The 13,034-nt window shown below is 42.9% G+C and overlaps 1 protein-coding gene across 4 annotated transcripts in view; it reads right to left on the bottom strand.

The window, feature by feature from the left end:
• Positions 1-9,409, bottom strand: part of LYPD6B (LY6/PLAUR domain containing 6B) — a 188,577-nt gene extending 179,168 nt beyond the window's left edge. For 2 of the 4 annotated variants that reach the window (XM_074399707.1, XM_039470206.2), the window contains exon 1: positions 8,922-9,041. Coding sequence is in view for 1 of the 4 variants with exons in the window: in XM_074399709.1 (XP_074255810.1) it covers positions 8,922-9,233 (312 nt within the window). In the remaining 3 variants the exon portion in view is untranslated. Of the gene's footprint in view, positions 1-8,921 lie in introns of all 4 variants that reach the window. The other 2 variants (XM_039470207.2, XM_074399709.1) reach the window with 2 other exon arrangements.
• Positions 9,410-13,034: the final 3,625 nt, after the last annotated feature.

A 13,034-nucleotide genomic window follows, 5' to 3' on the forward strand; every position in this document is an offset into this window, starting at 1 on the left:
CAGAAAACTTCTTGTCAGAGGCATGCAAAAAGAGAATGAAGCAACATTTTTAAAGCCTTGAAATTTTTTTTAATTGTCAACCCACTGCTTCTCAGCCTTTTGGCTAAGATCAAGTGTAAAAATTGTCAACCCAGAATTTTATACCAAGTAAAATATCTCCAAAAAATGTAGGGAAAAATAGACATCAAAGACAAACAAAAACTTAGAATTCATTGCCAGGAAGCCTACACTACAATAAATGTTAAATTAAGTTATCCAGGCAAAAGAAATATATTGCCAGACAGAAACTTGGATCTACAAAAGGAAATGAATGATGGAAATGACAGAAATGAAAATCAAACAAAATTATTTTTTCTCTGAATTTTAATTGCTATAAAAGGTAACTGAATATCTAAAGCAGGAGTGAGAAAAATATAACCTGTAAGTCAAACCTAGCCCATGGTCTGTTTTAGCATAACCAATAAGCTAAAAATGTTTTTTGAAATCCACTTTTAAAGGATTGTTTAAGAACAAAAGTATATGCAACAGAGACCATCTATGGCCTCAAAGCCTAAAATAATTCCTTTCTGGCTCTTTACAGAAAAAGTTTGTTGACTCCTGGTCTAAAGCAAAATGTCTTTTGTGTATAGCTGATATTTTAAAATGATAATGACAATAGCATAAAAAATAAAAGAGAAAAACTGTGAATATACTGCTATAAGACTATAAATGAAACAGTATAATATTACTTGAAAGTAGACTCTAATTAATTAAAGATATATATTGTTAACCCTAGAGTAATCACTAAAATAATTTAAAGAGGCATAGATAAGAAGTCTATTGCACAGATAAGAATATTAAAAAATGCTCAAGACCAGGAGGTTGAGGCTACGGTAAGCCAAGATTGCATCACTGCACTCTGGCCTATATGACAGAATGAGAACCTGTCTCAAAAAAAAAGAAGAAGAAAAAAAAAAGCTCAAGAAACAAGAAAAAAAAATAACAAATAGAAAAAAAGTAGCAAGATGGTAGATTGTAATTAAGCCATAGCGATAACATAGTAAATGTGAATGGTCTGACATACCAGTTAATGGACAGATATTGTCAGATTAGTTGAAAAAGTAAGATTCAAGTATATGTTGCCACAAGAAAGCCATCTTAAATATACAGGTTATTTTATAACCTAAATATAGGTTAAAAGTAAAAGAACAGAAAAAGATACATAATGCAAACATTAATCAAAAGAAAGCTGAAATATCTATATTATTGACACCCAAAGTAGACTTCAGAACAAGAAGTATTAATTGAAATAAAGAGGGACATTACATAATTAGAAAGGAATCAAGACGTTCTCCAAGAGGACATCACAACCCTAAATGTGCATGCACTTAACAACAAATAGTCAGAATACATGAAGTAAAAAGTGATAGGACTAAAAAGAAAAATGGAAAGGTCCATAACTGTAACTGGAAACTCTAACATTCCTCTCTTAGTTATAGAGAAAACAAGTAGAAAATTAATAAGAACACAGAAGACCTGAACAACCCTATCAAGAAACTTGACCTAATTGATATTTCTGGAACATTCCACCCAGCAATAGCAGAATACACATACTTTTCAAGTGTGCATTGAAATTTACCAAGATAAACCACATTCTGGGTCATAAAACAAACATGAATAAATTTTAAAGAACAAATCATCCAAGTCATATTCTATGATAACGAAAGAAACTAGGAAACAATAACAGAAAAACTTCTAGAAAATCCCCAAATATCTTAAAATTAAATGATATACTTTAACATAACATATGGGTCAATAGGCAGTCTCAAAAAATGTTAAAATATTTAAACTAAATGAAAATTAAAATACACATTTTAAAATTGTATGATGCAGCTAAAGCAGTGCTTAGAGGGAAATACATAGCATAAAATACTTCTATTAAAATAAAAGTCAGTAATATAAGCCTAACTTTAAAAAAATATAAGAGTATGTTAAACCCAACCAAACAGAAGGAAAGCAATGATTGAAGCAGAAACCAATGAAATTGAAACAGAAAAATAATAGACAAAAGTAAACCAAAATCTGGATCTTTGAAGAGATTAATAAAATTGATAAACCTCTAGACAGACTAAGAAAAAGACCGAAGACATAAATTAATAATATCAAGAATTAAAGAGGGAGTATTATTACTGACCATTCAGACATAAATGGCTGATAAAGGAACACCACAAACAATTCTGTATCAGTGAATTTGACAACCTAGGTGAGGTGGATGAGTCTTTGAAAGATACAAAGTAATGAAACTGATCAAGAAGAAATAGATAACCTGAATAGTCCTATATCTATTTATAAAATTAAATTTGTGTTAAAAACCTTCCAGCAAAGAAAACTCTAGGACCAAATGGTTTCCAGAGAATTCTACCAAACACTGAAGGACTAAATAATATCAATCTTACATAGTCCCCTCCAAAAACACATTACAACCAAGTGGAATTTATCCAGAGAATGTAAGGCTGGTTCAACATCTGAAAATCAATCAGTGCAATTCACCATGTTAAATATTAAGAAAAGTCAAATGATTCTGTCAGTTGATGATAAAAAAGCATTCAAATAAAATTCAAAATCCACCCATAATTTTATTTAAAACTCTCAATAAACTAGGAATACAAGGGAAATTCCTTAACATCATATTGTATCTACAAGAAACCTCAACTAACATCATACTTAACAGATTTGTTGCTGCCTGCTCCATGGTAAGAAACAAAGCAAAGATGTTCTCTCTCGCCACTGCTACTCAACATTGTACTGCAATTCTTAGCCAGTGCAACAAGGTGGAGGAAAAGAAGGATGAAGGGAGGAAAGAAAGTAAGACAAGGCATTCACGTTAGAAAGAAAAATTAATCTGTCTTTGTTCACAGATAATATGATTGTCTATGTAGAAAATTCCCAAGAATCTACAACGATCCACCTAAAACAGATTAGTAACTTTAACAAAGTCACAGGATACAATAACAACATACAAAAATCAACTGTATTTCTATAAACCAGCAACAACAGCAACCCCCAAAATGAAATACTTAAGTATAAATCTAACAAAATATGTGCAAGATCTATAACCTGAAAACTACAAAGTGCTCATGGAAGAAATCAAAGACTTAAATAAATGGATGATTATACCCTGCTCATGAACTAGAAGATTCAATAATGTAAAGATGTCAATTCTTCCCAAATTAATCTGTAGATTCAATGCAATTCCATTCAAAATCCCAAGAGGATTTTTTGTAGATATTAACCAAAAAACTCTAGAATTCATAGGGAAAGGCAAAAGAACTAAAAGACTCATAACAATTTTGAAAAAGAATAAAGTTGGAGGGCTTACACTACAGGCTTCCAAACTTATTTTAAAGTCACAGTAATCAAGATACTGTAGTGTTGGCATGAAGTAAACAGGTAGATCAACAGAATTGAACTGAGAATCTAGTAATAAACCCTCACATTTTGGCTGATTGATGAGTGACAAAAGTTCTAAGACAATTCAAGGGAAGAAAGGACAGTCATTTATTTCAACAAATGGTGCTGGAACATTTGGACTTCCACATACCAAAAAGAAAAGACCTTTGACTCATAGTTTATCCTTTATACAAAAATTAAAGCAAAATGGATCATTATACCTAAGTATATAACATAAAATTGAAACATAAAACATGAAACTTCTAGAAGAAAATAGAAAATGTTCAGGACTTTTTGGTTAGTCAGAGAATTCCTCAATTCAACAACAAAAGAGTTGGATTCATGAAAAAACTGATAAATTGGTTTATCAAAATTAAAGCTTTTGCTTTGGGAAGACACTGCTAAGGGAACAAAAACGACAAGGTAGCTGTTGGGAAGAATAATTTACAAATTACATTTCTGACACAAGACTTATATCCAGATTATTGTACTGAACAACAAGAAAATCCAATAAAACTAGGTAGTTAAAATTACCTCTGCAAACACTTCAACACTTTAAAATTTTATTTGTATTTCTATGTTTTTTCCAGGCAGTAATGGGTCCAAACATAACCTCTCATCAATTTGTATTTGTAGCATATTATTTAACTTTGGAATTAGACTTTTGATCTGTTAACCTTTGGTGTGCTTTATGTTAAACCCCCAAAAAAGTTAGTTTTCTTTAAATTCACGGGATAAATTTCATATAAGTCCTTAGGAAAGAGACCACTTTTTCTGTCAAATAAAATTGGTTCTTTAAACACACACACATAAAAAAATTACAAGTTTCTGAGGCATCAAAATTTATTTTCTCATCTTTTAAACAACAAACCCTGAGCATCAATCACCACATTTGTAATCATCATATTTCCTCCTTTCCCTGTTATCAAAACTAAGCAATTCTGGAACATAATGATGAAAGAAATAGCCCTTGTTTTCCCTTTGTTCATATTTCTTCATTTATTTCTCATCATCTGGTACCATGTTTTTGTAAGTCATTACAAATCATATTTTGGAACAATGTGAGGTACAACAAACAAGCAAAGAAATTCTGTATGAGAGAAATCCTATAAAGTTGGGTTATTTAATATTTAACCATCTTTTTCCAAGTGAACGCCTGTCCTTTTTGCCCAAAACCTTACCTACTTAGATCATACATCTCTGCTGGAAACAGGAGAGAATAAGCCGTGATTTCCAGCACTGTATCCAGTTTATTTCTAATGACTGCACTCTTGTCTGGATCTATTTTATTTTTTATTATAGTACTTCTCACCGCCTGACTTATTAGACAAAACACAAATAAATGCCTCCTTCCAGTAGACTTTAAGCTCCAATCTCCAGCACCTAGAACAGTGTCTGGCACACAGTAGATGCTCAATAAATATTTGTGGAATGAAAGACTGCCCAAGGCATTTCTCTGTACCTCATTCCCTCACATTCTTCCAGTGATCTGGCCAGCCCATGGCAGCATTGCTGGTGAAAACAGGAAAACATGCTGCCCTCCACTTTGCTTTCTTCCATGATTAGTGACCATGTCTTTTTGCCAATTTCTTTTTGCTAACTAGAGATTGAGGATAGAGGATCATGAGAAACAGCATCCCTGATTGCCCAATCTAATTCCAAAAGTCCAACACCAGTGTCCACCAATGTCTACCATACAAAACAGAAACAAAGTGCAGCACTCACTTCACATTTCAGATGAAAACAGGATACATGATTTCAAAGCAGTTCATGGTAGAGGCTGCTAAATCCAATTTCCTACTAAATTCAACTACCAAAGCCATCACTAATTGGACTTAGCATCAGGAAAATTGTTTTCTAGTCCAAAATCTACCATTAATTACATCTTTGCCAAGTCCCGGCCTGATAGTTTAAAGACAGTTAACAATACTGAAACAAAGATATGATTTAGAGCAAGTAAGTGTTCTCAAGAGAGGACAGGGAGAGTTACCAGGGAAGATAGGGAGCGGGTAGCCCAGAAAAATCATCTGTGAGACTTTTCAGACTACACAGGGTTTAAAACTGCTCTGAAACTCTCCCACCTCAAACCACCCCTTGAGAATTACCACCAAAGAGTGAGCCACTGTTGCTCTCACTATTGGGAGTATGGAAAACTCAGAAATGCTTTTCCAGAGTTCAAGTGTACGCTTGCTGAGGAATGGGACCAAGATGTACTATGCTTCTTAGTGACATCCATGGAATCTGACACAAGGTAATCTCGTATTACTTACTTTTCCAACCTCAGCTCCTTTTCTCCCCTCAGCCACACCCTAGGCGTCTCCCATGGTATTGGACTTCTGATTACCAATCTATGCCAGACCTTGCATCATCTGTCCCCACCTGTGGGAGACAGGATTGGGTGCCTACCTAACAGCCTGACCCGCAGTCTCACTTTCCTCCTTGCTAACAGAATTCTGATTGTGTTCAGACACAGGGCATGGATGTGCTCAGGGCAGGTGAGCTCTCCTGCAGCTCTAGAAAACAGCTGGGGCAAAGCAATCATAGGCCCTCTCTTCTCCTTTGCCAGTGACTGGTTTCAGAGTAAGCATGAAACCACTCTGGCCAGTGACAAAGAGAACTTGGGAGAAAATTTGTCCTTTGTTATCTAGAGAAAGCCTAAGCAGCAAGCCCTGCCCTTCTTTTTTCTACTTTGAATGTTGTCACATGAAGGTATGATGGAGCCTAGTCACCCTGGAAAACCAAGATAATTTTCTAGAAGCCACCCAAGAGCTGTGGCCAATTTGAACAACCTACCTTCAGATGTTCTAAGCAAGCAGTAATCTAAATAACATGACAACAAAAAGAATCTTACCACACGGCCTGGAAAATCTCTCAGCTTTTTCTCCAAGAGCAGCCCTTCGCATCTCCAATTCAAAGCTCAAATATAGTTTCTTTGGGGAGTCTTCACTATGTCGCCAAATAGATTATGCTATCACAGTCTAGCTGGAGAGACAGATGTACAGATAGCATTGTCTATACATCTATGTTATTTATACATCTGTCTTTCCAACTAGACTGTGAGCTTCTCAAAGGCAAGCATTTTCACCCTTGGCAGATGCCCTGGTGTATGTTGAGCATTTATTAAATGTCGAATGAATGAAGAAACAAAAAACAATGAAGGAAAGGATGGATACACAGGATGCCTTCCATGCATTAGGTAAAGACTTGACTGACAGAACATGGCTCCCAGGCTGTCTACAGTCTACTGCAGACTTCCTTTAGGTGCTGGCAAGCAAAGACAGAGAAAGCGCAATGGACATGTCCTCTTTTGTCAGACTTCTCATTGGGAATTGCACCCTCCCGCCGGCATCCCCTGCAGCTGAGGTGGGGCAGTCTGTTACAGTGGGTCATGTGCCCACTCCTGTTGTGGAAACCCACTGCCTATCTGCTGAGATGGCTTGGCTCTGCTTTGGTCCAGTATGTCTATGATTCCTATAAGGGACCAGGCACAGTGGTTAACACCTGTAATCCCAGCACTTTGGGAGGCCAAAGCAGCAGGTCAGGAGTTCCAGACCAGCCTGGACAACATGGCGAAACCCCATCTCTACTAAAAATACAAAAATTAGCAGGGTGTGGTGGTTACAGCTACTTGGGAGGCTGAGGCAGGAGAATCATTTAGGCCTGGGAGGTAGAGGTTGCATGCTGAAATTGATCCACTGCACTCCAGCCTGGGCGACAGAGTGATATAATCCATCTCAAAAAAAAAAAAAAAAAAAAAAAAAAAAAGGCCGGGCACGGTGGCTCAAGCCTGTAATCCCAGCACTTTGGGAGGCCGAGGCGGGTGGATCACAAGATCAGGATATCAAGACCATCCTGGTCAACAAGGTGAAACTTCCATCTCTACTAAAAATACAAAAAGTTAGCTGGGCATGGTGGTGCGAGCCTGTAATCCCAGCTACTCAGGAGGCTGAGGCAGGAGAATTGCCTGAACCCAGGAGGCGGAGGTTGCGGTGAGTCGAGATCGCGCCATTGCACTCCAGCCTGGGGAACAAGAGCGAAACTCCGTCTCAAAAAAAAAAAAAAAAAAAAGATTGCTATAAGAATGAAGAAGATGGGATTCTCCCTCTCCCTCTCTGTCTCTGTCTCTCTCTCTGAAAGGGCAGATAAGCCTGAAGGTGCAACTGCTATTTATTGCTCCATACTAAGCACCAGTCGACACAGAGAGAAAAACAGCTAAGATATACCTGAGAGAACTGGCCCTGGAACCTCACATGAGCCTCTGTAACTCGCTAGAGCTTTAAGCTAAAACGCTCAACCTTTTCATTTATGTGACCCAATCAATTTCTACACAGTATAAGGCAATTTTCAAGTGACCAAAACCAACACAAAGCAAATAACTCTGACAAATCCGACAGGTAAGGATGAGAGCGGTCTGACAACGCCCCCTCCATCTGCAGGGCCTGTGCACTGGCAGCCCTAACCTTGGCCTCTGGGATGGTGTCAGCAAGCAAGGCACCCTGGAAGAAGCCTAATCATGACAAAGCCAAGGTGAGAAAGAATGTCCCCACCCCACAACACACGCACCACCACCACCAGGGTTCCCTCTTAAAGGATGATAACCCGAGCCTCCTGGATCTTCCTTCTGTTCAGAACAGCGTGGGGACCTCTGCGAGGCACACAGTGTTACATCAACACAAAAGCGAAAAAATCAAGCAGTGTGTGCTCTGCACTCCATGAACATCAGATAACCTAAGGCTGCTGTGATGATTAACAATACCTATTTTACTTTAAGGGAACTGAGGCTCACAGCAGTTAAGTAACTTACTCAAGGTCACATAGCTAGTTACTGGAATTTTAATGGTATTCAAGACTTTTCTCACTTTCCCGCTCTCTGATCCCCTGGCCTTGGGAGTTGGACAGCACCCCTCCACCCACCAGCTCCCCTCGAACAACCTAACCCCTTGGAGTCAGCGTAGCCTCCAGACCCAGCTTTGGGGAAACCCCAGGTAACCAATGTGTAAGGTCGGTTATTCAACAACAAAAGTAAAGAGCCGGGGCAGGGGGAGAGGCTGGCACCCGCGCGGGCCCCGCGTGCAGCGCCGCAGAGGGAAACACCAGAGCTCGCTCGATCGCTCTTGGCCCCATGGTCCGCCTTGAATCCCCGCCCCAGCTCCGCGCCTGTTCGGCCCCCAGTCTCTCCTCTCCCCTCGGCTCTGCCGAAGTCACCCGCCCCGCAGCGCCCTGGGCGATTACAGACCCAGGCAGCTCCAGCCTGGCCCCGGCCCCCAGCTCCGGCCCCGTCCAGCTGTTGGCAGCTGTTCTCCCCGAGGCGGCGACCGGACCCCGACCCGCCACTGCGCCACCGCCCCGCGAGCTCCTGGCCGCCCCGGCGCGCCCGGCAGGGGCGCAGCGCATCTCCCGCCGCAGCCGCGCGGCCCAGCACTCGCTCCGGCGCGGGGTGAGCCGTCCCCGAACCCACCACCGCCCTCGCCCGCTGCGCCGGCCCCGCTCACCTCGCCGCCCACGCCCGCCGGGCCTCTCGGCGCCCTCGCCCGGCTCCCAGCGCCGGCTCCCCGCGCGCCCGCCTGGGGCTGGCGTTGGCTGCGGCCGCGCGGGGCGGGGCGCGGCTCCTCCCAGCCCTGAGCCACCTGGGGCGCGGGAGGGGGCCGGGCCGGGACAGGTGAGCCCCGCCCGCGAGGGAGCAGCCCCGGGCCCGGCTCCGCTGGGAAAACGCAGGGCTCCGCCGCGGGGCTGCAGGGAGGCCCGGGCGGGCGGCCGTGTATTAGCAGCCGGCGCTCGGGAGGCGGCGAGGAGCTTGTTCCCATCCAGCCAGCCCCGCTCGGGAAGTGGAACCCAGCACGCGAATCGGACCCGACCGAGCTTAAGGAGCGGGGAGTCCACCCGCTTGCTTTCTGGGACGTGGCAGCGCAGAGTGCAGACCCTCGGGAGTGAAAATGACTGGGCCGAGGGTGCGTGTGAGTTAGTCAGAACTGGAAGAACTCAAAGACCTTTTTTGACCATTCCGTCCAATCTTGCTCACCCCTCAAATGATTCCCCCGCTTTTTAAATAATGAAATTAAGCTATAAATAAGATAATTCCATGTAGTGATGTCCTCGACACCCCCAGACGGAGCCCCAGGAGGGGCAGGAAACTTACCTGTCCACTACTGAATCACCAGAGCTTTGAAAACTCAGGGCATTTCATACCTGATGAACAGACTAGGTGTCGCCCAGTCTTCTGCGTCCAGCCTTAAGCGGGTCCCCTCGGTCCAGAGCTGCTCCAACATCATTCCATGCTTACTAGGGAGAATCTGGAGCCAAGCTGTCAGCTTCCAGGCCACCTGTTCTCTCTCTACTACTTACCCCACACCCACTGCCAGCCAGGCAGCTGGCTTGTGGGAGGTCTACACTCCCAGGGCACCTTAGAAGCCATCAAGCAAAACTTTAACTTCTGAGGATGCCATAGGCAGGAGAACTCCGAAATATAACACTGTCTGGCCAGCCTTGCACTGTGGAAACAGCTCAGAGTATGAGCCGCTGACCCAAGATCCCACAGCTGGTAGCAGAGTTGATCGGGGGTCTGCATTTCTAAAGACAATGGTGGGCTGGGCGGGAACCTTTGAAGGGCTGCTGGTTATGCCTGCAGTGGGGAAACCTGGGGACAGAACTTCTGCAGAAATGGGGTCTGAGTTTGGTCCTCTGCTGAGACTTCTAATCTGTTTTTCCAGACCTCTCAGGTCAAGCATCACCTGAGCCACTTGCACTTATTGAGGCCCCTGACAACTGCAAAAACAAAAGCAATGGTATTTTTAGGTGTTCCATTTAACAAATGGTTTTCACACACACACACACACACACACATACACACACACCCTCATACGAGGTAATGTGTCATGCTGCTTGCTACTCACATGTTAATTTCAAGTCTCATTAAAAAAATCTATTCCATGAAAAAATTCATTTCACTGCAGGAAACACTGTACAACTTTAAAGTTGTATGGAGAACATTTCTTCGTATGACTATTTCAGTACACTTCTGTGACTATATATTAAAGCTCTGAGGCCAAAATGGGAGGATCTCTATTAAGGTGAGGTCAGGGCCAAACAGCCTGCTCCACCCCTTCCCTGACAACAAGCCCAACACTCCTAAGGTCTAGACACCCCACCCCTTCAGTGGGTTCTGCACAGATGGGTATTTCAGATCTGGTGTTTCCTGGCTGGCCACGTCACACTGGGCAAGGCCAACCTAGAAAAGGTTATATGGGATGCCCCACCTAGGTGTGCCCTACCTCAATTGCTAATCCCTCTATGGTGGCAAGGAGTCTGGTGTCCCAGGGTGGGGCTGTGGCAGGGCCTGCCCTTTGGGACAGCCACTTGCACCAGCAGGAGCAAAGGAGCCCCTCTGGGTCTCACTCACATAAAATGGGCCTAGACGTTTTTATGTGTTGGTTTTCGTCAGTAGAGCACGTGATTCCCTGTGATTTCGGATCCTCTTGCTGTGCGTGTGATCTTGGCTGGGCCAGTCTGCTAAGTGATGCCACCCAGACAGGACTGAGAATCATCAGGAAGGTACAGGTTCTGCCCCAGTGCTTGCTTGCACGTGACCCCTCCCTCCCTACCCCACTCCGTCTCCCAGACTTGCTGAGCAGCCTTGGGCGTGTTCTTCATTTGTGCATTTCTCCCGCTTGGAAAATGTGCAGCCATGAAATCAGACAAGGTCACCACTTGAAGTTTATTCTTTAAAAGCGGTATCTGAAATGAGAAGCTTTGATACTGTTGTGAGGCTAAGTGAAATAATCCATGTAAAGTGCTTGAGCACAGCGCCAGCACAAAGCACCTGCTCAGTAAACAGTAGCTCTGCCTAGCAGTGCAAAGAGAGCCGGCCCACATCTGATCAATGTTAAAATGCTAGAAATAGGGACAAAACCATTGATAGGCTTTGTAAGATTCTAGAATGAATGAATTAACCCTTGCAAATAACTGTGTTTATTGTTATTCTCTACTGGTCCCTAAGAGAATATTTGAACTAGAAAATCTTCAGCTTCTACTTAATGTCTAGTTTTCTGATAGTATAATGAAATATATATTATCCAAAGAAGCAACAATCCAAAAAACTTCTGAGCCTTAGGATATATTTACCTTCCTAATTTTTTCTGTCTTTACTTAGGACTCAAATGTCTATTAGCACTGTGTATCGAGCTAGGGATGGGGAGGATGGGAACCTGTAATCCCAGCTACTCTGGAGGCTGAGGCAGAAGAATCACTTGAACCCAGGAGGCAGAGGTTGTGGTGAGCCAGGATGGCACATTGCACTCCAGCCTGGACAGCAAGAGTGAAACTCTGTCTCAGAAAAACAAAACAAAAAAATACTGTATATCAGTTTCTGAGGACATTTTTTAATGAGACAATATGTGTAGCATCCTTGGCACATAGTAGCGGCTCAGTTAATTATGACTAATATAAGGAGGTATAGGGAAGTGGCCAGAAATATTAGGAGCAGAAAGTGCTATGAATTCAGGTAGGCAAAACTGATCACCACTTTATCAGGTAGCCCAGAATTTAAATTCACACTGCCTCTGGAATCAGACTGTTTGAGTTCAAATTCAGCCACAACCTACAATGCATGTTAATCTCTCTGTGCCTCCGTGTCCTCATCTATACAACAAGATCATATTGGAGTTTCATAGAAAAGCTGAGAGACAGCCGGGCGTGGTGGCTCAATCCTGTAATCCCAGCACTTTGGGAGGCCGAGGCGGGTGGATCACGAGGTCGAGAGATCAAGACCATCCTGGTCAACATGGTGAAACCCCGTCTCTACTAAAAATACAAAAAAAAAAAAAAAAATTAGCTGGGCATGGTGGCACGTTCCTGTAATCCCAGCTACTCAGGAGGTTGAGGCAGGAGAATTGCCTGAACCCAGGAGGCGGAGGTTGCGGTGAGCCGAGATCGTGCCATTGCACTCCAGCCTGGGGAACAAGAGCGAAACTCCGTCTCAAAAAAAAAAAAAAAAAAAAAAAAAAGCCAAGCTGAGAGACAGAAATAGCATAATAACTGACCTTTAGTGAACAGCTGCTTCATGTCTGGCTCAGATGAATGCTTGTATTCTCTTTCAAGGGCTGACCTTAGAATAGGAATTCTTAAATCAAGGGCCACAGACCCTGCAACTGAATTTGATATTCTGTGTCTGCATACATTTTTACTAAAGCGAGCATCTACAGCTGTTGTTAGACTTGCAAAGACATCTGGGTCTCGGGAATAGTTAGGAGTCACTGCCTTCCAGACATAGCTGGGACAGGAGTTTTGGAGTTGGAAGATGTGTTAGAGATTGCGCAGACCACCATTCTGCATTGAGGGGGAGGATCACTTGGGTGTCTGCTCATGTCAGAGTTCACGCCTAAACATTCTCATTTGGGAGAGCAGAGCAGCTTTTGAATGAGCACTCCAGGGGCTACTCACCTACAGGCAAGCCTGGGAAACTGATCCTACCCAATCACCTAACCTTCTCATTTCACAGGTCAGGAAACAGGCCAGAGATGAGAACAGCTCGAAACAGCTCCCACCCCACGTTGGCCAAGGAGCCTCCCTTACCTCTAAGTCAAGTCTTCACCCCACCTGAAGAAAGGAGG

Source organism: Saimiri boliviensis, chromosome 5 (genome assembly GCF_048565385.1).
Source record: "Saimiri boliviensis isolate mSaiBol1 chromosome 5, mSaiBol1.pri, whole genome shotgun sequence".
In the NCBI taxonomy this organism is placed as follows: Eukaryota; Metazoa; Chordata; class Mammalia; order Primates; family Cebidae; genus Saimiri; species Saimiri boliviensis.